Source organism: Dermacentor andersoni, chromosome 4 (assembly GCF_023375885.2).
Source record: "Dermacentor andersoni chromosome 4, qqDerAnde1_hic_scaffold, whole genome shotgun sequence".
NCBI classification, from domain to species: Eukaryota; Metazoa; Arthropoda; class Arachnida; order Ixodida; family Ixodidae; genus Dermacentor; species Dermacentor andersoni.
In genome coordinates, this window is record NC_092817.1 from 119,248,700 (window position 1) to 119,271,873 (window position 23,174).

At 45.0% G+C, this 23,174-nt stretch overlaps 2 protein-coding genes across 2 annotated transcripts; one reads left to right on the top strand and one right to left on the bottom strand.

Annotated features, from left to right (window-relative positions):
• Positions 1-2,463: 2,463 nt before the first annotated feature.
• LOC126537452 (isatin hydrolase-like) lies at positions 2,464-11,041 on the top strand. Its single transcript, XM_050184461.3, has 3 exons — positions 2,464-2,793; positions 6,126-6,390; positions 10,244-11,041. Exons 1-3 carry the CDS (start codon positions 2,555-2,557, stop codon positions 10,556-10,558), a joined length of 819 nt encoding a protein of 272 aa, XP_050040418.2. The 5' UTR covers positions 2,464-2,554; the 3' UTR covers positions 10,559-11,041.
• A 3,753-nt stretch (positions 11,042-14,794) lies between these two features.
• On the bottom strand, positions 14,795-16,176 carry LOC126537454 (isatin hydrolase-like). The gene is made up of 2 exons (XM_050184462.2): positions 15,842-16,176; positions 14,795-15,237 (listed from the first exon to the last, which is right to left on the bottom strand). Exons 1-2 carry the CDS (start codon positions 16,088-16,090, stop codon positions 14,923-14,925), a joined length of 564 nt encoding a protein of 187 aa, XP_050040419.1. The 5' UTR covers positions 16,091-16,176; the 3' UTR covers positions 14,795-14,922.
• Between the last annotated feature and the right edge of the window lie 6,998 nt (positions 16,177-23,174).

Sequence of the window (23,174 nt, forward strand, 5' to 3'; positions counted from 1 at the left end):
CGTTCCGAAAGGAATAAAAAATGGCTGCCGCCGATCACTCGGGCACTGGCTACTCGCACCTGCCGGAGATCATGTGTTATTAGCGTGTAATAAAATTTTTGCGTGGCCGTGTAACGTTTTCGAGCACTTTCGGCACGTTTACGACATCGTTGTGCCAATTCTTCTTTACTGAATATCCGTTTTAGCGCCATTCTGAAGCTGCCATTGCATGCCGCCGCGATTTTCAAACAGCCGCCACAAGCTAAGTAAGGGAAAGTGGAATAATCGCAGACGCCGGCAACACCCTCTTTGTCCCGTTATCGATTTTCACTGCAGTGGCTCGGCCCCATCAAATCCCTCTCCACTTTAGCGTGCTCCCCGCCGCTTGTCAGCCAATTAGCTAAGATAAACCGCTCAGTGTAAGCAATGTTATTTGTTTTTCAGCAAACAAGAGTGACCTCCTATGAACGAGGAGAACTTTTGATTGGTGTGTTCAGACAACTATGCGGGTGATCGCCCGATGTTTGCGTCAGCGGTTACGCAAATTTAACTTCAAGAGTTCGGAATCAAAACATATCGGAAGAGTTTTACGTTATAGGGCCCCTGATTACAAAAATCCTGCTTTTGTTGTGAACCCTGGTATTGAAAGTTAATAAAAGACGGATCTGTAATGTAAAGACAGATATGTAAAGACAGATATGGCAGATATGTAGATTGTTCATTCTTTGTCGAGCAGCTTATACAGCTGACCACCCCTTACATGCTGATTCAATTAAAATGTTTTGTTATTCATGATGTCGCCTCGTCTTTGCCTGAGTCCTTCTCCGCTGCTGGTCAAGCTACTAAACACTGGGCCGGTGCTACGCCTAGACATTTGTGAGCCCTTTTGAAACAGTGGTGAAAGCGCTGCCATTCGCAACACCGTTTGTTGGCTCGGCGTCACATTTACCAACTCCTACGCCCTCATCATTGAAATGGCTGATGCCACCAAGTGCCACACATGCAATTGTGACGAGACCTCCATACATCTGTGTTCGCTCAGGCTATGTTGTGTAAGGAAACTCATCTGCACTGTGTTTGATGGTCTGGGCAATCGCCCAGTTCTGGTCCAGTATTGTCAGTTAAATTGTGGCTGAGATAATCAACTTGGAGGAACGGCATGGTTCGCTGCAGGCGTATAATCTGAACGGATACAGGCCTGATAAGTGGATATTGTTTAACAGATAGCAGCACGCGGCTTGTTTTTCACCATTGAAGCTAGTTTGTGGAAAGGCACACAGGTAAGCTAGTTTTTGTAGCATGAGAGCTTGGTGCCACAAAAAACGAGCTCACGACAGCGTGCCACACTCAAACGAATTCGTTTACGAAACGCTCGAAGGGAACATCACTACTCTGTGTGTGCGTGGCCCCTGATCATTTCTACGGGGGCCTTGACCTGCCTTTCTAAAGTTTGTGTGAAATTCTCTGTGCATGACTACCACTGGCAGCTTTTTTCTTCTATATTGTTTAAACACGAACTGACGCTGCCTTTGACGTGCCTCTTCCTACCCTGTCGAGTCACCAAGTGAGCGAGCTCCCGACACTGTAGAACCGGCGGAAAAGGCGCACCAGATAATCCGCCTCCAGTTTTGATTCACAGACGCGTCATCTGAAGTAGTAAAACGCGTTTGTAATAGGGTTCAATAGCTCAGTTTCCTTTGCACTCTCTCGCTCTCCCTTGAACCATAAGTAACTTATTTTTTAACTATACAATACTGCGAATCCTCGCGGGTCTAAGCAGCAGAAGGAGCTCGTTCATGATAACTTCAACAAAAATATGTATTTTGTACCAGGACAAGCTAGACAACTAAAGAAAGAGCATATATGCAAACACGAAAACTACATTATCAAACATTTACATTTTTTATACAGCACGAGCGAGTAGAGGAGCATTGCAAGGTAAGGCGGGCTACTCATCGGTCGCCCTAGAAAAAAAATATGATCAGTACAGGTTTGTTAGTCGGAAGATAGCCCTGACACTACGGGCGTGCTCGTCATGGAATGCCCTGGTGGTGTCCTGGACTATGTGTCGCACTCGCAAAATTACAAGCTAGCGAGAGTAAATTGAGTGAAATAACTTTTGTGTGGTTTCTTTCCTTCTTTCTGCTAAGACTTCGAGTTTTGCTAGTTCAAAGATTGCTGTACGTAGTTGAGTCACTACATGAAAGAAAGGTACACATGGTATATGTTCGTGTTCTTTTTGCGTCCTTAAATTATGTGATAGGGGCATTAACTAAGCTCGTTAGAAGTTGTTTTGTGTTGCGACGGTTATATGAATGTTAAAATGACTATAAATCTCCACAACACGCAAGCAAAGTAAACAAAAATATTCACTTCACTACAATTTCATCCATATAGTACAGTCTGCCTTCTTTTAATTTTCAAACCCTAACACTTCGAAGGCACATTTAGTAATGTACGCAATTATTATTGTTAGTGTCATTATTATCTATTTTCACCTGCATGTGAATTCTTTGTAGCGTCAGGTTAATGATGTTCAATCTGAAGCCTGATTATTGGAAGGTCTTTGCTTCAGATGCGCGACGTTGGATACTGCCTGCTGTGCTTGGTGTGTGTGGCAGCGTGTATCTACTGCGTAGTTCGCGTCACGCAATATGAAGATGGAGCGAAGCACTCCTCTAAAGGGCCTCCCCAACTGAAGAATGCCGTGGTTGTTGATTTGACAAACAATTACACCAATGACACTATATACTGGAAAGACGGCGAATCCTTTCATCTAGATATAGAAGTTTTTCCAGGCCCTGGGAACCAATGGTAAGACTGTGCGACTTCTAGCGAATGATAATTCATGGGATTTTAACGTGCGAAAGCCACACCTTGGGCAATAAGATGAATCATATCTCGTGACTGCAAATTCCATACGCACAACCATCTTTATACTTTAGCGCGCACTGTAAGTCGAACTACGATTCGTAGGGATACAGTTAACACTCGTTAGAGCGAGATCACTTTATTCGAAATATCACTTACTCGATCTAGCTCCCAACCACACTGCATGCAGTTCACATCGGTTTTTTAATATGGCGGTATCACGACAGTCCACTTAAAACGAAGTGCGTAATAAGAAATCCTCAAGTGGCTAATTGGTGCAACATACGGCATGACCTTTTCTATTTCTTCGAATTAACTTGCCGAGGCAAACAGCTCTCCAAGTACAGTCCGTAGCGTGAAGGCAGTTCCTTGGATGTTATGTGTCACGCGATGATAAACGACCGACGGAACAGCTGCTTGCGGCCGTCACCAGAATTTCGGCACTGTCATGTCACCGCTATCGAGTTTGCTTTTGTTGTAACACTAACTTTAGGAGCTTCTGTGCTGTTATAGTGTACACTCTGAGTAACTATGACCCCTTTAATACCTTTAAAGAATAGCTTCAATTTAACGTAATTTTATTTCCCGGTAACTTCGCTATAACAACCAATTGCTGCAGCGACATTTGACAATGCTTCATTGACCGCCTGGTAGGACAGAGAAATGAGGAGGAGAGTGGTGCATGGATGCGGAGAGAAAGAAAGCAGCAGCCTCGGTCGTATGCTGCCGTGATAGAGAAGCCATAATACCCCAAGTCATCCCTTATGTCAGTGTAATGGAGATAGCCCGCTCACTCTTTGCAAAGCCCCGGAGACCTAGACCTCCAATTACTTTCCACTTTTCAGCTATCACATTAAATGTTTTCGCCCCTTACACAACACGCTTACGCCTGTAAGTCTGTCAGAGACTTGTATAAATGCCAAAATATTCATAATAATTCTTAACAAAGCAGGCGTTAAAGAACCCTATGACAATAAACTTGTTTTCGGTATACTACAAAGTTGGCAGGGATTTAGACTTTAGAGCTCTGGGCGAAGTTTATCCAACGCGCTGTTAAAATCTAGCAAAATGTCACCAATTCGAAGGTGTTTGTGTAGGATGTTTGCTGCACACTATGAACAACTGACATTAGTGCGTGACATTGGAATAGCCCTTCCCGATGCCACGCTGATAGGTGGTAAGCACGGTTTTGTCAAAAAAGGGGTTCAGTTATGTAATGAGCTATCAGATACTTCAAAATTTTACAATGTGACGATGCATGAGAGACAGCAGTAGGAGAGAAGCTACCTGCGACGTTCTTTTAACACATATAGTATGCTCTTCGTTCGCAACTCCGGTGGAAAGGAAGCGGAATTAAATGGCGCTTGCTAAATAACAATAAGAAATCTTTGAGGTCATCTCTGCACTGCGACAATGAAGAATGTTCAGAATATCAACAGAGCCAGTAGACGAGATCGTGTTCAAAATAAGTGCTACAGAGTAAAAAAAAAACGATATAAAAAGAAACAATGTTTGATTCAGAAAAATACACTGCTTTGCGTAGCCTTTGTCTAAAACTCGTCATGGATACTATAACGCTTACTTTCCTGCTGCACGAATTAATTCAAACTTACGTAGACAAATATTTTCATGGCATTCGCCATTAAAGATGTTAAGGTGGGGGCGACCCGAAACTAAATCAGTGGAATGTGTTTAACGGTTAAGGAGGGGCATCACCAATGACACCGTCTACTGTATCGCCTCTATTCGGCATATCCTTGGAGACAACAAGGAGCTCTTATTTTTGCTGCTTCAATAGGTACGCAAGTATTTAATTGCTAATTAGGCCAATGCCCACAGCACAATACCATGCTTCACTGCTGAGCGCTGATGCTAGCTCCGAAAATGTAAATGCGATGCTCAGAGGCGAACCAAAGGAATCCTTCGCAGATGTATGCCAATCCGAGCAATTGAAACATCATAGATAGCGAATCGGTATAGTGAAGTTCGGCCGTGTATCGAAAGTAATATTACATAGATACCTGCATTCTTTCTATACGATCATAACAAAACGAGCCATTATGGCACCAGCGTGCTTAAATTAAGAAGAATAGACACATAAAATAACTTTAGACAAAAGGCACAGATGGCCCAGATGCAACAGTCCCTGTTTATACCCTTTCTAGCTGATCTCTAAGTGAATTTGGTGAATTGCGCCGTCAGCAACAAATATTGAGGGTTACTGGCTAAGATAAACTGCGCTATGATATTTCGTCTATGCGAGTGAGGTATGCCCAAGACGATCTTTTGTGTGTGTGTGTGTGTGTCTGTGTGTGTGTGTGTGTGTGTGAAGGCTCGATAATTAGGTCTCAGCTGAAATTTCAGGCTTCGACGCAGTCGGCGTAGCTCACTTTCGTGTGAATGACATTTCACACCCAAACGGCCACACGCCGGCCTTCACCGCAGTCGCACGAAAACTGCTGCGGAGCTGCTGCGGAGCTGTTGCGGAAGTGCCAGACGGTCCGCAGCCTGCGTTGATCGGAAAAATATCGGAAACTCGGGTAGCAAGCTCCTTTCTAGTAGCCAGCTGCCGACCGGTGGGATTTCCAAAGAGGTCGCCGAGTTTCTCCTTGAAAGCATCCCAGCTATAGATCTCCTCCTCGTGTGTCCGGAACCAGACACGAGGAGTTCTGCCCAAGTAGAATAGGACATTCGCTAGTATAATGGTAGGGTCCCAGCGGTTGTTTTGGCTAACACGCTCATACAGGCTGGGCCAGTCCTCAACGTCGACATTATCTGAAATTTCTTCTCAGGAGGTGCTGAGAATTCTTCCCTCCAATTCAGCGTTAGTTGAAATTAGGCGCTCGTTCTGCTCGAATGTTCCTAGCCCAGGTAGTTTCATACAGGGTCCACCATCATGATCATTTATATAAGAAAGCTTTAAAGGGATGCCGTGTAAGGCGCAGTGAGATTGAACGCTGATGACGGTAATGTTGGATAGAGTCCAGAGGAGAGGGGAGGGGAAGGTTTGACTGCACCGCTTATTAGGTATTAGGTATTAGCATGAATGCCTACATGTTCTCTTCATATTTTACCGTATATATGGGCATGCCTCTTTACTACATTAAGCGTTCGAGCTTGAGCTAAAGATATGTGTATTAAACAGTCACCATTGCATGCTTCAGAGAATGGAATTACATGAAACCAGTGTTTAACAATTTGTGTGTGCTCCCACCCTCTTCCCTAACTCGTCCTTTCGTGTGCCAGATCGTATATCTTTTTTCTCGTGTCCTCAGGGGACAGATCGACACCATCTCGGAAGCAACACACGGTGGTACACATATAGACGCCCCGTTGCACTGCGCCAAGGGTGGGTGGTCTGTGGCCGACATCCCCATCGAGCGTCTCATGTACGTGCCCATTGTGAAGATAGACATCCGGCCACAGGCAGAAGCTGATCCCAACTACAGTGTCACTGTGTCCGACATACGGGACTGGGAAAATCGCCACGGAAGAGTTCCTGATGGCTGCCTCTTTTTTGTCGATACGGGACAGTGCCGAGTAAGAACATGTGAATAAGCGATTTCTTTTTTCAACAGCGAAACAGAGACATCAGTTTCGACTGCGTATTTTCTCTTAAGATTACTGCTTACGCAAAGCTTACTGCGTACGCAAGATTGCTGCTTACGGAAAGAGAAGGAAAAAAAAGAAGCGCACACACCTTAAAAAGTGGCTGAATGTTTATTTGTCTACGATGTGTAAGAGTTAAGCAGATATAGAAATGGAAGGTTAGATCAACTCCCACAACCCTAAGGGGCCGCAATATTATGGACAACCAGAGCGAGTATTCGCAATTTTTTTCTTGCTAAGTGCCATCCACGACAAGGTGTTGCTGCTTCGATCACTTCGTCATCACGTAGACCGTTATCTGGAGTGACCGGTGGCTGAATGCCAGCTAATGTGGAAACACGGGACAATTTCTGCGGTCATACATGTTCCGGGAAAGAGGGTGGCAGAAATCCCTGGATCAGTTGCAGCCAGAAACTAAATCTGACAACGTTCAACGCCCGGAGCCATTTAAGTGAAGCTAGTTTAGCAAGATCTTTAAGGAATTATCAATCGTTACGTGGGAGACTGTTGCGTGTTACGTAACCCTATCGACTGAGCTAGTTATAATGCGTTTTTAGAAAATTTGAAACAATTCAGTTAAATAAACCTAGAAAGAGCTGCTGTAGGAAAAACTATAAAAAACAGAATATTTAGCAACAAAATTCATCCATGCCATCAATTAACTAACTGAAAGACTTCAAAATACAACGAACATTTATATATATGGCCTACATATATTGCGAAAAGGCATTCGAATCAGTACAAATAACAGCGGATGCTCGCGCACTGCACGCTTAAGGACTAGAGGAAGCATACCGGAATACATCTGAAAATGCGTAGAAAAAGCTTTCTAGAGCTGCCATATGTCTTCGCAAGAAAGACAGACAAATCTATCTGTATTGTAGTGTTATTGCCCTTGTTTTTGTAACAAATCTTCACAATGCAATATTGCCAAGAGTTACTTGTGATGAGAACTGAAAAATATTGTTCTGTTCTGAACGACAGCGGTGACTTGCAACAAATGATTTAGATTTGTGAGCAGGAGAGGCATAAGCGGTGGTTTGCGGATCAATATGTAAAAGTACAAAAGACCAGTAACAGCAACAGACAAGCAGGCAATAGTTCGTGATCAGTTGTGAGCCTGTTGAAGTCATGCGAAAACTATATTCTTTCTATTTATTTATTTATTATTTAAAGATACTGCCAGGGCCCAAAGGCACTACAGAAAGAAGTGGGGGAAGAATGGCAAGACGTGCAGCTAAGAAAAAAAAAGAAGATATTACAGGGAATCTTGTAAAGCGATCTTGAACTCATGGTCATCAGTTATGCTGGCTGTTGTGGAGGGAAGGTGGTTCCATGGGACACTGGTTCTAGGAACAAAAGAGTCATTACACAATTTTGTGTGACAAGACGGCAGGGCCACCTTGAAGCGATGACCGGCCTTTGAAGATATATGAGGGGGATGAAACAGAACGTCCTTCATATCGTTATTATAATAATAGATAGGTTAAGGCGAGATGACTTTCGACGCAACGAAAGCCAGGCAAGTTTAGGGTTTTCATGCTAGATGTGACACTGGAATGACATGAATAATTCGATAAGATGAAACGTGCTGCGCGATTCTGAATGGCTTCAAGAGTTTGAATGAGTGTAGTCTGAGTAGGATCCCATATGGCGCATGCGTACTCTAATTTAGAACGTACCAAGGTTTTGTAAAGTGTTAACTTTAGGAACGATGGGGCATCAAACAAGAGAAATTATGAGAAAGAAGTGCAGAGAGACCGAAAAAGATTGTTTGAGGATAGTCTCAAATGTCTACACTGAGATAAAAGGTATTCTAGCCAGTAACTCTGGTAATAGGAAGAGAAGAATATGAGCGGTATGTGGAGAGGGGCGTGGGGGGGAGTGACTATGAGGACAGCTAGTCGGTCGCGAGCATACGCAAGTGCAGCCAGGGTGGGCCTATTCCTAGCGATAGATGTCAGCCCTTGGTGCTAAAAAATTCAAGCAACGCACGGAGAGCTCGTTTAGTTGACATGTCGTTTTGTTAAGGGCCAAGCTAGGTCTTTTTAGGTTAGTAGGACCTTGTTAGTGGCGTAGTCAGGATTTTTTTTTTCGGACGGTGGCTCGCAATTGACAGTGAGAGTAGGACTGTGCTAGCGGGTGTGGTCGCATATCGTTTTAAGCAAGGTATCCCTGTTACACAAAAATGTGGGCAGTTTGCACTAATGGTGCAAGGCTGGATCACAGAGCATGTTGCTCCAGCTTTTGCTAAACGCTGCTAGGTTTTACTAAGTTTTGCGAGGTTATACATGGCTTGACTAGACTCATACCAAGCGTTGCTAGGTTTTGCTATGTCTTACGAGGTTATGCATGGTTTAACTATGCTCATAGTAAGTGTCGCCAAGACTTGCTAAGTTTCGCCAAGTTCTTGCCAAGTCATACACGAACAGGCCGGTAAGCCACTCAAGCCCCAGCAAGTCACATGCATACAAGCCACAGTACGTGCATCACAGTTTATTATGTACAGGTCTTCAGTACATGTCGAAGCCCTTGCAAGGCAGAGCTCTTCTATTCAAAGTTCTGCACCGAGCTCACCGTGGCGAGATTCACGTCGATCCAGAGCCGGTCACAGACGCAGCAGCTGTGCCCGAACTCTATGCCGAGGAATTCGCGCTAGAAGCGGCCGTTCGCACCTCCCATGGATTTGCGGGCTTTGCGCTAAATGTTTTCGGTGACGTGCAGGCCCGGAACTGATTCCCGGGAGCATTCGTAGTTTCTGGCCCGAAACTCGAAATTCTCGGCTCGGCGACGGCGTTTGTCGGCAGTTATCCTGGCGCAACGGGCAGGATGGGCTCTCCTTCGTCGATCGTAGTCCCATTGATCCACGCGCCGAGCTTTCCTGTAGGTCACAAACGCGACAGCTGTGGCCAAACTCTATGCCCAGAAATTTGCGCTGGAATCGGCCGTCGCAGCCCCCGCGTCTCGGCGGGTTTGACGCTGGAAGTTTTCGAGAAGTCGCAGGTGGGGATCGCTTTCTCAGCGACGTCGAGAGTTCAAGCGCCGGCTCCCCCTGGACTGAAACTTTCCCTGGGCGTCACCTCTTCTCAGCCGCAGCTTCGGCGCGGTGTTACGGATCAGCTCGGAGGGGGCACATCGCTTCTCTCTTGGCAGTACGGCGCTCTTCCTGGTAGGACGCTTCTCCTTCGGGCGTCCGGACTTTGTTCGGTCTTCCCACGGCAGCAGCACGTACGCACGGAGTAGAGGAGGCGAGAGGCGTGTCACTGCGCCGGCTGTTCCGAGCTTTTACTCGCATGTGACGGCACGACTCCACCCTACACGCGTGGGGTGCGAGGAGGTTGCGTGGCTCGGTCCTTCCAGGTGGTTGCTAGGCAACGCGAGGCGGCGCACAGCTGGGCTGAGTTTCCTGGTAACCCTCCACGGCGGAACGAAAGCTTAAACAGCTCCGCTGTAAAAATTACGCGGGTAGGGTGAGGGTCACGTTCTGGATTGGCCGGAAGGGAGGATCGTCGTGCCCTTTTCTGACCGTCGCTCGCTGGGTGAGCATCGCGCATACCCAATTAAACAAATTAAGTATATCGAAGCATGCAAAGCAGGGCTCATGTAAAGAAGCGTAGACATAAATAAAGCTACCACTACTGATGATGATCATGATAATAATGATTATGCCTGATTTATCGATACATTTTTACTCCAGGTCGAGCGCATTAGTTATGTAAGTGATTCCGGGGCTCTGCTGAATGATTGATTTTTCTATTTTTTTCGTAACTCTCCTGACAAATAGTTCTGGCCCAATCGGACAGCATACATGGGACTGGACGAGAACGGAGACCGACACTATCCCTCCATCACACCCGAAGCAGCCACGTTTCTGACAAGCGAGCGGCGGCCATACGGTATGGGCGTGGACGGGCCTTCGCTGGATCACTACCCGGAGCTCAACGTGCACAGAATCCTTGCCGCTGCTAGCTTGTACACCACCGAGAACTTGGCCTGTCTGTCACGTGTGCCGGCCACGGGGGCAATTGGCGTTGTCCTTCCCATGAAAATATTGGGTGCTAGTGGAGCTCCCGTACGCGTGGTGGCAACGCTACCCTAATACCCTAACACGAACTTTGCTGGTTCCTCCACATCTCTCTGCAACGTGAATCTGCAACAAAAAGAGAAAGAAAACAACAGAAGGACTTAGGTCCGAGTTTACAAACATTTTTGACCACAAGGGATGTTTGTCATAAGCCGGACCTTCGCTACATATGCATCACAATTGGCTGGCATTTGCTCTTACGAACATTTCTAGCAATTGCGAACTTCTTTTAGTGATAGCCAGCCCTGGCATTCTTTGAATTGCAGTACAGATTTTTTCATCCCACCTAATGTTATTCAAGGATTGATTGAGAGAGGAATAAATTGGGAAGTGTGCTTTCGATGTTGCAACGATTGCATTGAGAATGGAATTAAGGATTTGGATGTATTAGTCTGTGTAATTGTGACGCTTACTTCAATTATTTTTTCCTTGGGGCTCTTGCGCATTCCTGGGCTTGTAAATTCGTGCAATGAAATGTACTTTGCTTCGTTAAGTACAGCCTATTGATTTTTGTTTTGTTTCCGTACACTTCGTGGCAACTCTGCATAAAGTTTTGCTAAGGCGGTGTTTGTGCAGTGCTTCCTGTCGTCTAATTGCATGTAATTGGTGCAAAGAAATGTTGTCAGGCTTTCTAATTTCTGCTACTGCTAGCGTTTACCGCTAGCAGTGCCAGAGAACCTGTGTTCTCCAGAAAGATGCAGCAAAATTGGAGCAAGCCGCCGAGGCTTCTCAAGACACCGCGGGCACCAAACGCAAGCGGGTGGAGGTAAACAGCCAAGACGATCAGGACATAGTTTTAAGAACAGGCCGCGCAGAGTTCGTATTTCATGCTGATATGTCGCGTTTTAAAATCTACGACAGTCATACCGTGTAGCAGCTGCAGGTCTGCGAGTATAGCTTGCTGTTTCTGGCCTGTGTAGCGTGAGAGAAGACCGATCGAACACAGGATTGACATAATCAGTTTTACCTAAATGCCCTCGGTTTTCAACATCTGGCAACGCCACATCTTTGGAAGCGTGCAGGCCTCGTGCTTATTGTAAGCAAGCTGGTTGTCTGTGAAGAACAACGTTTATTGCCGGTGGGACGCTGGTATACATGGGAACAGGAGCGTGACGTCACAGGTCACGATGCCACGTTGCTGGCAGCTCTGCTACACTAATGTACTCGCATGCAACCGGCCCGCATGCGCCGACATAGATAACATGGTAAGCCGAGCGCGCGAAACGTCAACAAGACGTCGGCCTACAAGTTACTCGGTGCGGACTGCTGTGTAATATTGCAGAAACTGTATATTTATCTCATAAATCAAAGATGCAGCTACAGGCAGAGTAGTGGCGGATTCTTCGACACCTGTAGACTGAATGACTCCATGATTTCGAGGGGACCAGAGATACAGAAGAATGTGACTGTCATGTATATTGAAGAAAAGCATTCCAATGTTCATGAAAACTTCCCTTTACTGCTCATACAGTCCGTTATTAAAAGCGTAAGCATTTCTATGCCTACCCAAGGAGTAATTTGTCCATGATAAAAGGCAATGAATAGCTCATACCCACGTAAGCAAGCAAATAAAGATTATCTACCTGAGAGTCTACTGATATTGAAAATGGTGCCTATTGGTAACTAACCAACTGAAAATGCATTTACAAGTGATGAGACGTATAAGCTTTATCATAGGATGAAGCGATTTCATATAAAATTTGGAAGCTCAGTTTTTGCTCATGCAGATTTATTGAAGGACACGAAATATTGAATGGCGACGACGGAACGACCATTGCGAAGTTATGACGACTGTATGACGACGATGGAAGGAATTGGGCTGCTAAGCACGAGGTCGCTGGATGGAATCGCGGCCACGGCAGCCGCATTTCGATAGGAGCAAAAATGCGAAAACACGAGTGTACTTAGATTTAGGCGCACGTTAAAGAGCCCCAGGTGTTCCGAATCTCCGGAGTCCCAAACTACGGCGTGCCTCACATTCAGAAAGTAGTTTTGGCACTTAAAACGCCATAATTTATTGGCAGGAAGACACTGAATCATGACTACGGCGTGATGACAACGGTCTGACGACAATGCTGTGACGACGCTGCAATCAGTACGACGGAATGGGGCCGATGGTGCGACCCCGACGGCATAACGATGACTGCATGACTATGAAGCAATGACAACGATGGAAAGACTACGACTGTGTGACGATTATGACCATGATGCAACGATGACGATGATGTCATTCTAACGATGGCGTGATGATGAGAATGGCCTGACGAAAATGTGACCACGGCACTGATCACTGCGGCACAAAGACGATGATGAAACGCCAATGACGGCATTACGACGAGGGCGTGATGACAATGCGAAGGTAACCCTGGAACGACGACCATGAAACAACCACGAAGGCATGACAATGACTGTGTGACGACGACGCAACGACGTGCTTGCATGACTATAATGAAAAGATGACGACTGCGTGGCGACCATGGCATGGCGACAACGGAATGACGACGATGAAATGACGACGACGGCATCACGATGAGAGTATCGCTTCGAATACATGATTGCAAAGGAATGACCACAAGGGCATGGTCACACTGGTATGATGACGATGGCATATGACTACGACAGGACGACTACAAAATAACGACTGAATGATACGAGACCGTGACGGCGTGGTCTTGATGGCGATGGAATGATGTCGGTATGACTACAGGGCCGTGGTGATGGTCAAATGACAACGCATTGATGAAGATATAATGAAGACAGCGCAACGATGACGATGACATGACGACGAAGGAATGATCGCATCGGGAAAAAGATGATTTGGTGTGGAAGGTACGACGAGAGTGGCATGTTTGTGTTAGAGCTCACGTCTACGCTTACGTAGATCACCTGCCACACCAAGCCTTATCCGTTCCCACTGCGTACGGTACCTGTTAGCACTAAGCTCGCTACTGGCCAATCGGGAAAGACAGCTGTCAGCATGCGAAAAATGAGCTGGGGAGGTAATGAAATCTTGGCTTTAATAAATGCAGAAGAGCTCCCCTTGGCGAGACCTCAGCAGATTTTTGTGGAAATTGCTGCATCTGAACGTTCGCGAGTGCTGATATACTTTATATTGGGACTGTATGTTACAATATAAAAATTGCTGAATATAATAAAATAAAGTGCAGATTGAAGAGTTGTAGCATGGCGGGGAAAAATCAAAATGAATTAAAGCTGTTCGAACGATCTACTGTGTGTTGCAACTAAGTTAACGTTAGCTGGAACAGAACCTTAGCTGTGTCACAATGTTAGTTGAGAAACAACAGAACGGCATTCAGCCGTCAGAGTTCTGTGGCCCGAACAATGTAGGCTTACAAAAGCATCTTGCACCATGTATTTTAAGCTTTTCTTTATTTGAACAGCTTATATAACATTAGCTGGGACACCCTGTGTAATATGTCAGAAAATCGCACATAACTGATTGAGGATATTAATGATTCTCGTATAAGCTTGCGGTCCACCAATGAATGGGTGATGTATATATCAAAGCACATTCTCAAAAACACGTACTGTCGAGAAGCACTATACAGGTAAGAGACACGGCACCTGAAAACAGTTCCGGGAAGACTTTGGGGGCATCGTGTCATCTTGGAGCTTCACCTTTCAGGAATAAAAACTCAATGAGCTAAAATCGTGCTAGACCAAAGTGCCGGAACTTACTCAGCAGCACAGGACCATGAATGCCCATAGCTGGACACCGTAAAAGCAAGTTGTCGAGCCTTTCACAGCAGTACCTGTAAGGCTGGTACGTGTGCCTCACTGAATGTACTTGCAGGTGCAGGCTTCTTGCCATTGAACACAGGTTGAACATATTCGATGCTAAACTGCAGGTTGTAGTGCGACAGAAGCTATCATGATTCGCACTGGAAGGCAGGCTTTGGCGATTGCATGTAAGTTTTATGAATGGTGGTGATAATACATACATACTGATTCCCCGTATAAACGTGCTACCACGGTTGACCGTATGATATGGTATGGTAAAACTTTATTGAAGTCCTGCAGATCGTGAGTCTTCACCGTGTCTCGTCAGAATTTGCTAATGCTGTTCGTAACTTATAAATGCGTGTTAAAACCTAATTCACAGCATTCGTCTTAAGGTGAGAAGTTACGCTTCAATGAGCCAGACCGCAACTATTTCATGTTATAACGTGTCTCAGAGCTGTAAGAAAGACGTAGACAGCATAAATAAACTAGAAGCACGCAATTAACAGGAGCCCCTGTCTAGTTAGAAGATTTTGTCAAGCGCGAACGAAGAAGATAACTACTTCTTGGTTGTTTTTTTTTTCTTTACTTCATTTCATTCATATAATAAGGGTGATGCGTTTCTCTTGCTGAACACCTTATGGAACTAGGGCGATCACGCGCGCAGGTGAACCACTGGCGCCGTCGAGTTTAAGCGGAAGCACGAGGGCGTACGCTCCCCGGGCCGGTAACTTTTCCAGGCCGACAAGGTTTTCCAGGATAAACACGTTGATGCTCATCAGGGCTCGGTGCGCGGCAGATCCGTTGCCAGCGTCCGCAGAGGGCGTGTCAAGGCCTACGCCGTAAACACTGCGCTTCGTAGCTAGGAAGGAAGCCGCTTCCGGATGTAGCGCTGGGAAATGCTTGTCACCGTTCTTGTCTATGCCCATGTACGCCGTGCGATTGGGCCAGTGCTGTGCAAGAGAAAAAAAATCAGTCTTTTTTTTTTTTTGGAGTGAACGGTGCATTCAGCCAGATACTCCTTTACAGAATACGAAGTCTGAGAGCTGTGTGACACCATCTAGAAAAGCCGAAGTTACATTTGCGAACAAACTGAAAACAGCTGTGATGGATAAATAAACGGGCGTTTTTCTTTGTCGTCACAACGATCGACTTGTCAGGCATATCGAAGACCGACTAGCTGGAGTCGATTATTCTGGCATCCCTAAGAGTTAAAAGTGTTTTATTGAGCTGGGACGCGCTCTAATGACGAGGGTCGTTGTGCGACACACACATAAGCATAGATGACACTGTCCCGTATATTTATCGCCAAAAATTTGTGTTCATCTCCAACCCTTTGTGTCTATCTCCGCAAACATCGTCTCCGTCTTTAAAGAGCCCCCCGGTACAATATTTCATTCCAACTCACTCAAGAAGCCGGACTCCGAAAGTGTTTAGCCGCGAAAGGAAGCAAACTCGCAAATTGGGTGTTGTAAGGATCGGTCGCAACGATCACATTCTTGGCAGTCTACTAAACACCTATTAAGGGAATCAGCCATCACCCCGTCAATACATCACCTTGGAGTGCCCAGTGTGAGCCAGGAAGAGGCAGCCGTTTGGCAGGTGCCCGTACTCATCTTCCCACTCTAAGATATCGTCCACGGACAGCAGGTACTCTGGATTCATCTCTGCCTGTGGCCGTACATCCACGGATACCACCGGCAAAAAAAGCAGCCTCTCGAGCGGTATCTGAGAGGCATCCCAGCCATCCTTGTAGAAGTGCAACGGTGAGTCCAGGTGGGTACCACCGTGAATCGGTTCTTCCATTGCATCTACCTGAAACCTGGACCATCAGGACGGAAACACTCGTTAGCGCCTCTACCTATACGCTCACTAGCTACTAACAGCTTGAAGACAGCAAAGTTGTACAGCATTTCTACAGAAAACTGGTTGACTAAAAGCTAACTTCATGTTTACTGATCAAATAAATTGTTTCAGAGAGGAGTGCGATACTGGACTATCTTGTGACTCTAAACAGCTGAGTAAGAAGCATACTGACGCTGGAACGCGCAGCACAGAAGTGCTGGCTGTAATCTGCAAGTTTTTATTGCGAACAAAGCACTTAGAGAGAGAGAGAGAGGGGTAAATGAAAGGGAGGGACTTTGACCAGGACTGAGTCCAATTGGCTACTCTTTGTGGGGAAAGGGAAAGAGGGAGGAAAATATTTAGAGACAAGGGGGAAGTGCAGTTTCGAAGTTGCTGATGTAGCGAAAGTTCTCTGCTCTGTATCGCATACGGCCAGTAAGTCCGGTAGCCTTTAGAAATCGCAGCAGCGCTTTTGTGGCCTTCTGGAGCTGTGTTACGCGAGGCCAGGGTTTCAAGAGATTGTCCAACGAGGCAGATCTCCTATCAGGCGGGTTTATAGTTGTGAGGAGGTAAGGCCTTTCATTTTCAACCGACGGGCAGCAGCACAGAAGGGTTTTCATAGGCTCCTTGGCACAGGCATTGTACTCGCTTTCATAGGCTATTGCAGTCAAGAATGAGTACGCATTGGTGAATGCACAGCCCAGGCGTAAACGACAGAGCACTGTTTTCTTAGTTCGAAGAAGACCAGGTAACAGGCACAGTTCCATAGTATGGCTGAGGGAACGCAACCGATGATGAGTGAGGTCACGCAAGTGCTAACTTGTGCAATGTCATACCCTAGCATGCTTACGTGCTGGCCTGCGTCATCCTTCGATGTAGGTATAGAAACAAGGTTCGTTCCTTCGTGTGCTTTCCTAGCAACTTCTCCACAAGATCGTTTCAATTAATTGCGTTGCCAGTCTATGATCTCTTTGACAGGTATGGAGGTGTGAACACGGCGTATGAGAATAAAGTGAGAATGCCGAACAAAAGAACAAAAGATACGGAAACTGCTGGGCTTGAATTTTAAAGGGAAGCCTCTTGTAGCGAACTACTCCACGATATGATGTGTCGTCGTCGGATGCCTGTGCAAGTATAAGCTACTTCCATTGGGGGAACCGCACTCGGTTCCCTGCTGCACCACCAGATAGTGTCGCCTTCCGCGCATCACTAGATTTATTGTACACGGCTCTCACGTAACCAGGGTGCATCGCTAAGCCAGCGCCGTGCGGAGCCTACATGCAAGAACTTGCATGTAGGCTCCCTAAGCGCCGATACGCGCCTCTTGCGCGAGGGAGCCGATTGCCAGCAACGCGTCCTCGCTTCCACGCGTTGTGGTGTTGGCGCGGGCGCCTGCCGCGTCGCCACCGGTAAATGTTAAAAAGCGCCCCCCCCCCCCCAAAAAAAAAAAAAATGTATGAGGAAGAGCACAGGACCTGCGCTTCTTTATCCATGTGTTTTTTGGCGCTGTTTAAAATGAATGATACGCACCAACTAGCTCGCGCCTAAACCCTTCTATTGCATCGTAGGCGCGTCCCCTTGTCGCGCCTACAAGTCGGCTTCTTAGGCGCGGCAGCACGACCTTAAGAAGACTTTGCGTGCCACGTGAAGGGACCACGAGGCACGCAAATCCAGAAACAGGGCAGCGAACATGGCAAGGCACTGGTAACGGTTGGAATTGCATCGGACTTTCCCCAAATGCACGTGTTTAACAATAGGAGTGATGCTTGCCTGATACCGACATCTTTAGCATCAGCCCATAAAGAAGCCGCAAACCCTGACGTTACAATGCGAAAATCGGCACACTCAAGCATGAGTTACCTTTATCATTTTCTTAACCAATATTCCTTTCAGTCTAGATCCGCCAGTGGTTATTTCCTCCTTATACGAAAATGAGTTATTTCAGATGTAGGTGGATAACGCTATTTATTGCATTGTTAGCAAACGGAAATAAAAAAGAGCCTTCCAGTTTATAATTACCGCTTAGTGACGCCCATTCATACTGTAAGTCGTTTCTTATTTTTCGCTTTTTACCATCAAAATTAATTCCGATACCATTTATGAAACATCTAGCACCTAGGGAAAATCACTGCACTCGCTGATACTTGCACTTTGATGCGAGTTGTTTTGATTATTGGCATTATAATATACTGAATCAATTTGCTGGAAATTGTGTAGCGCTTCCGCCACTGATCTCGCTTCCGCACTACCTGTCGGCACTTGACCGGCAAGCTGTACAATTACACTTGCCGGGCACGCTTGTCATGGCATGCGATGATCGACGTCTCTCACACGTGAAGGTACCAATGTGCGCTCTCTCGATAAGCCTTAGCAGAAAAAATTCCAGTTATAAAAAAAAAACATTTATTGATGTCCAGTTATCGCACGGTAATCATCATGTCATGGAACTTCAATCGCATTATTGTGAGAAATCAGCGATTACTATATCGCAAGAGGGATACATTTGAGCGTAACTTTGCTAGCTTTTATTAAACCATAACAGATATTCTTCATCAGCGTGTGTTCGTTTTCTTACCCAAGATTTCCAGCCGTCGAAATGTAGCCACTACGTAGCATTCCTTTTTTACTCCAAAGCCACTCGAAATAATGCAGTTTATAGGTAAAAAAGAAATATCCCGTGGGTTGTGAGCCACGTGTCATATTGAAGTTGTCGGAGTATATTTAGACCAATAAAGATCCACTAACGAGCTCTTACACATCTGTACGCAGGTGTTTTTCGCATTCCGCCTTCAGGCTAACTGCGGCTGACAATCGAAGCTGACACCACACCCTATGCGGGAGAGTGCCACCGTCAATTAGCTCCCGTCCTACCTTTGAAGCACTACTCGAAATTGCACCTGGTAAATTTATCGCCCAGAACTAAGGTTTCAGTTTGTTGCACAGCACAGTGCCCCACGTGGAACAAGATTGCTCGCTGAGAACTTCTCTGAGTCACTGAAAATTTAATTCCATACCATCCTGCCTCCGTAGCGTTGTGCAAAGTGACTCGCAAACTGAAGTGTTCGCCGTCGTTCCAGTAGACTGTTCCGTTGTTAAAATTGTACGAAAGGTCGACCAACTCGTAGTGCCTGCACAGTTTGTACGGAACAGCGCCACGCTGATGTATTTCGTCACTCTCGGCATGAAGTGCCGATAGAAAGGAAAGCAGCCGCGTACTGAAGCCACCAAAGTACATCTGAAAAAGAAAAAAGAAAAGTTGTCGCGTACCTGGTTCACTTACAAAACTTTATCGTAGAAAGCATTCCTGTCTTTTTTGAAATATTATCGGCGTCGATCACTAATTTACTGAGTACAACCGCTGCATTCGCCTCGTTTCTCTGGCAAGTGAGAAAATTGTGCTGCACTTCAGCCTCTTCGCATTACACTGTACTCCAGATTCAAGACTGCACGTGCCCGTTCACTGATTAGACATACTTTCTGCTTCACTGATTATCACTTCAATTTATCAGCTGTACCTCACATGCGAACAGCCTGTTTCGTTGATTTTGCTAGGCGCCACAAGGAGAAACATAGCTGTCGGGATAAGGTGTCCCACAATTTCACCAAACTTTAACATCAAGAAATAAAAGTATAAATGCGAAATCAGCTGAAAGTGTGCCAGATTTGATGGTGGAACACCTCGGAACCGAAGCACTCCAGGAGAATCAAAGTGATGTCTTCAAGTACGATTGCTTCTACGTTTAAAATATAAACATATAGTAAGCGCAATATAAACGAAGTTAATTACGAAGTTTTTGTTAATTATGCGTTTGACGACTAAATGTTCGCGAAAACTGTTTCGAGCAGTTGTTTCCAACATAAACTGCCTGTGGAAGCAGATATTGCACAGATAGCATCGTCTTTTCATAATGTTACCGTTAGTTTACCTTTGAAGTGCTCGTATGCTGTGTTGACATTTTTTGTTTTAGGGCAACCAACAAATGCAGTTCACACAATAGCGATGCCTGTTTTTGTTGTTTAATTAAACAGCCGCTGCTCTGAGTTCTTAAAATTTTGAAAAATGAGACATAAGTTGTTATAAAGTGGAGAATCGAAGTGATGGAAGACATGTTTTGTTCAAGCCCCGGCAATAATTCGAAACGGTTGAGATGCCCCAATGATCGCATCACTCTCTTTTACATGCCTTTAGGAAGAGAGGAAAAAACTGAACTTAGCGCAAAAGAACTCGATGAATTATGGTTATCGCTCTTAGTTTCTGCGTAAATTAGAGTAACGAAAAAAAATGAAACGTAGAAATGTTTGTACATTTGCAAAGAAAATAAATACCAGGTTAAACTTGCTGCGTGCTTGTTCTTAACACAAACGAATGGCGTTAACTATGTGACTTATATGTCTGCACGTTAGCAGTAGCACACATAAAAATCACGACATATGTGGTCAAAGCTATTTTCAACAAAATATAGTTTGTCATCAAAGTTAAGCCTTGGTTGTGCTTCTGCCTCTGGAAGCATAGAGCCTATCACCGTAGCCGAGTAAACTTCGCGGCTTCGCTCTCCAGCCATGCTTGGCCCCTCTTTTATACAATTTCCCTTTAGCCAGTAGTAACCAAATTAGACACAATAAATCATTAACACCAAGTCGGAAGAAAATACCGAAGACCCATCTTTGTTCCACCCCAAGATCCACAGCATTTGATTATGGAAATATTGTTAGTTGCGCTGTACAGAGAACTTTCAGCAAGGAACGTAGAAGCTGCTAAAGCAGCAGGGTGCACAGTAAATAGTGTCATGTAAGATCACAATGAGCAGACCAGTTTCACACACATATTGCTAGTAACTTTCGAAAAGTGTCGCCCTCAGGGAGGAATTTCTTCTCAAAAATCCAAATGCGTTGACATGTGAAGAGCTTTGGCTGAAATTTACATGAATACCGTTTACATGAGAAATTATACGGCATATAAATTTATAGGACTCAAGAACATAACTGAGTTAAAATGTCAGTGTATGCTGTAGCATTCAGGTGAGGATACTTGACAGTCAAACCATTCAATAATTAGGAAGTGAGCCATTTCTTCGATAATGTTTAGGAGTGGCCTTCCACGTAGAAAAAAGAAACAATCTTTTTCAGTGATATAGCAAAATTCATGTTAAAGTAGATAAAAAACACCGTACATTTCAGAAATCTTTTCAAGGATTTCATGAACTGGATTTGACGATGGCTTTCGTGACGTGCATGTGTTCCCAAGAATTTAGTTTCTACAATAATTGAATATATTTTAGGGGAACACATGGCATACTCAATCTGTTTGTCTACACTCTGGCCATGCAGTAGTGAAGTAGCCTAGAGAAGGCTTTCGATCAGATTTCTATGACTGAAATTGTATGGTTTTCATGTCGGTTTACAGGATTTTTCATCGCCAGCATACCGGTGGTGCACGAACATGTAATCCGAAAAATCGCAACAAGACTCGTACACCTACACTTCTAAAAAGACGACCTTCTCACCTTGAAAAGATTCCTCCTTGCCTTGCCGATTGAGAGATCCTCTGGCGCATGAAAGTCGAGCTTACGAAATGTGTTAGCTTCGTACACTTTAGCGCGGTTGTCCACGCATGACTCGATGTGCATTCGTGTGTGTATGTATCTCCGTGTGTGCACACATGCGTGCTACATTAGCGCTTCACTGGTTGGAAAAAGCAAGTAAACAAAAATATATTTTTTGGCACAGTTCTCTTTACATCAGGCTATTGCTTCCCTGCTAGCATTTCAGCAGCCGTCGAACTGGCACAAAAAAAAAGAACACTTCATAACACCCAAATTCAATTCATACTTGAGTGCATGAGTTTAGCTACTGGGCTCCATGACGAAATGAATCAGGAAGCCTGCGTACATGGCACGTTTGCACGAGTGCACTGACCTGCGAATAAGTACATATGATTCACAGCTGCAGCAGTTGTGCTGCTGGATCTCGAATGCGGAGAGAAAGAGGTCAAAGTGTGAAGAAATACATAAACGGAGCACCTCCCGTCGAGAGCTTTCGCATGGGCTTAATGAAGTTAATAGCTCGTTAGATTCTTCAGATGACATGAAACGACCTACACGTGGCCTGCTTACATAGCTGTTGCCGTTAATACAACGATAAAGAACAGAACAGCAATTATATTTGCCACTTGTGGCCATAACATTTGAGTGAATGTAGTGAGAACTGCTCTTACTATTGTGAACCATCATGATTGCTTGTTTACGTGGCAAGGGATAGGCGAGAGAATAGAGGGCAAGGTGACAAGATGACAAAACGAGAACATGGTGAAAGCGGGAGCCAACGTTTCGACAAGCGGACTTTTCTTTTTCAAGCCGAAGGAATAGGCGAAGTGGTACGGGAAGCAACCTCTAACAAATGATTGGATGCCATATGCAAGGAGTGCGCTAGGGCAGACTGAAATGGAGACAGCTGAGTTTATGCGCAAATTCGTTTATGTTGGACGGCAACCGTTCTATAACTGTGAAAGTTTCTGCAGAATAAAAAAAAACGAGCCTAATCACATTTGCACGAATACGAGGAAAGGCCTTTCTTTTTCCCGAGTCATAATCAGTTCATTGATGTCAATAGTGAAGTAGGAGTTAGGAGAGATGTATGTACAGAAGGAGGCCTCATAGTTACAAACTACATTGAGACCTTTTCTGCATAATGAAATTTTTTTAAAAATATATTAGAAATGACTGTACATGAAATTTACTACTATATAAACCATTTTGAAATGCACTAGAATGCATACAAACAAAATGCAACGTGTGGCGGCGAATTAATTGCAAGAAATGCAAAAATTCAAAATTAAAATTTTTGATAACTACTAAGTATTAACACTATAATTCAGGGAAATAAGAAGACGATCCCTTAAAAGCACTTTGGGTGCATGACATTTCTCTGATGTTGTTACAAAAATCAAATCGAATGAGAGGTAATTCAAGCTACTGATCGAATCCAAGTTCAGCCCTCTCATTCATGCCAAGCCATCTTTTGTTGCGTCTTGATATGCCGCAGAACT

Bases quoted from the DNA above. Each gene is read 5' to 3' on its own strand.
- LOC126537454 (XM_050184462.2), bottom strand. From the start codon at position 16,090: ATGGAAGAACCGATTCACGGTGGTACCCACCTGGACTCACCGTTGCAC. The intron at 15,238-15,841 runs GTGATGTATTGA...TCTCTTGCACAG, and splicing joins CTCACACTGGGCACTCCAAG to CACTGGCCCAATCGCACGGC.
- LOC126537452 (XM_050184461.3), top strand. From the start codon at position 2,555: ATGCGCGACGTTGGATACTGCCTGCTGTGCTTGGTGTGTGTGGCAGCG. The intron at 2,794-6,125 runs GTAAGACTGTGC...TCGTGTCCTCAG, and splicing joins CCAGGCCCTGGGAACCAATG to GGGACAGATCGACACCATCT. The intron at 6,391-10,243 runs GTAAGAACATGT...CCTGACAAATAG, and splicing joins TCGATACGGGACAGTGCCGA to TTCTGGCCCAATCGGACAGC.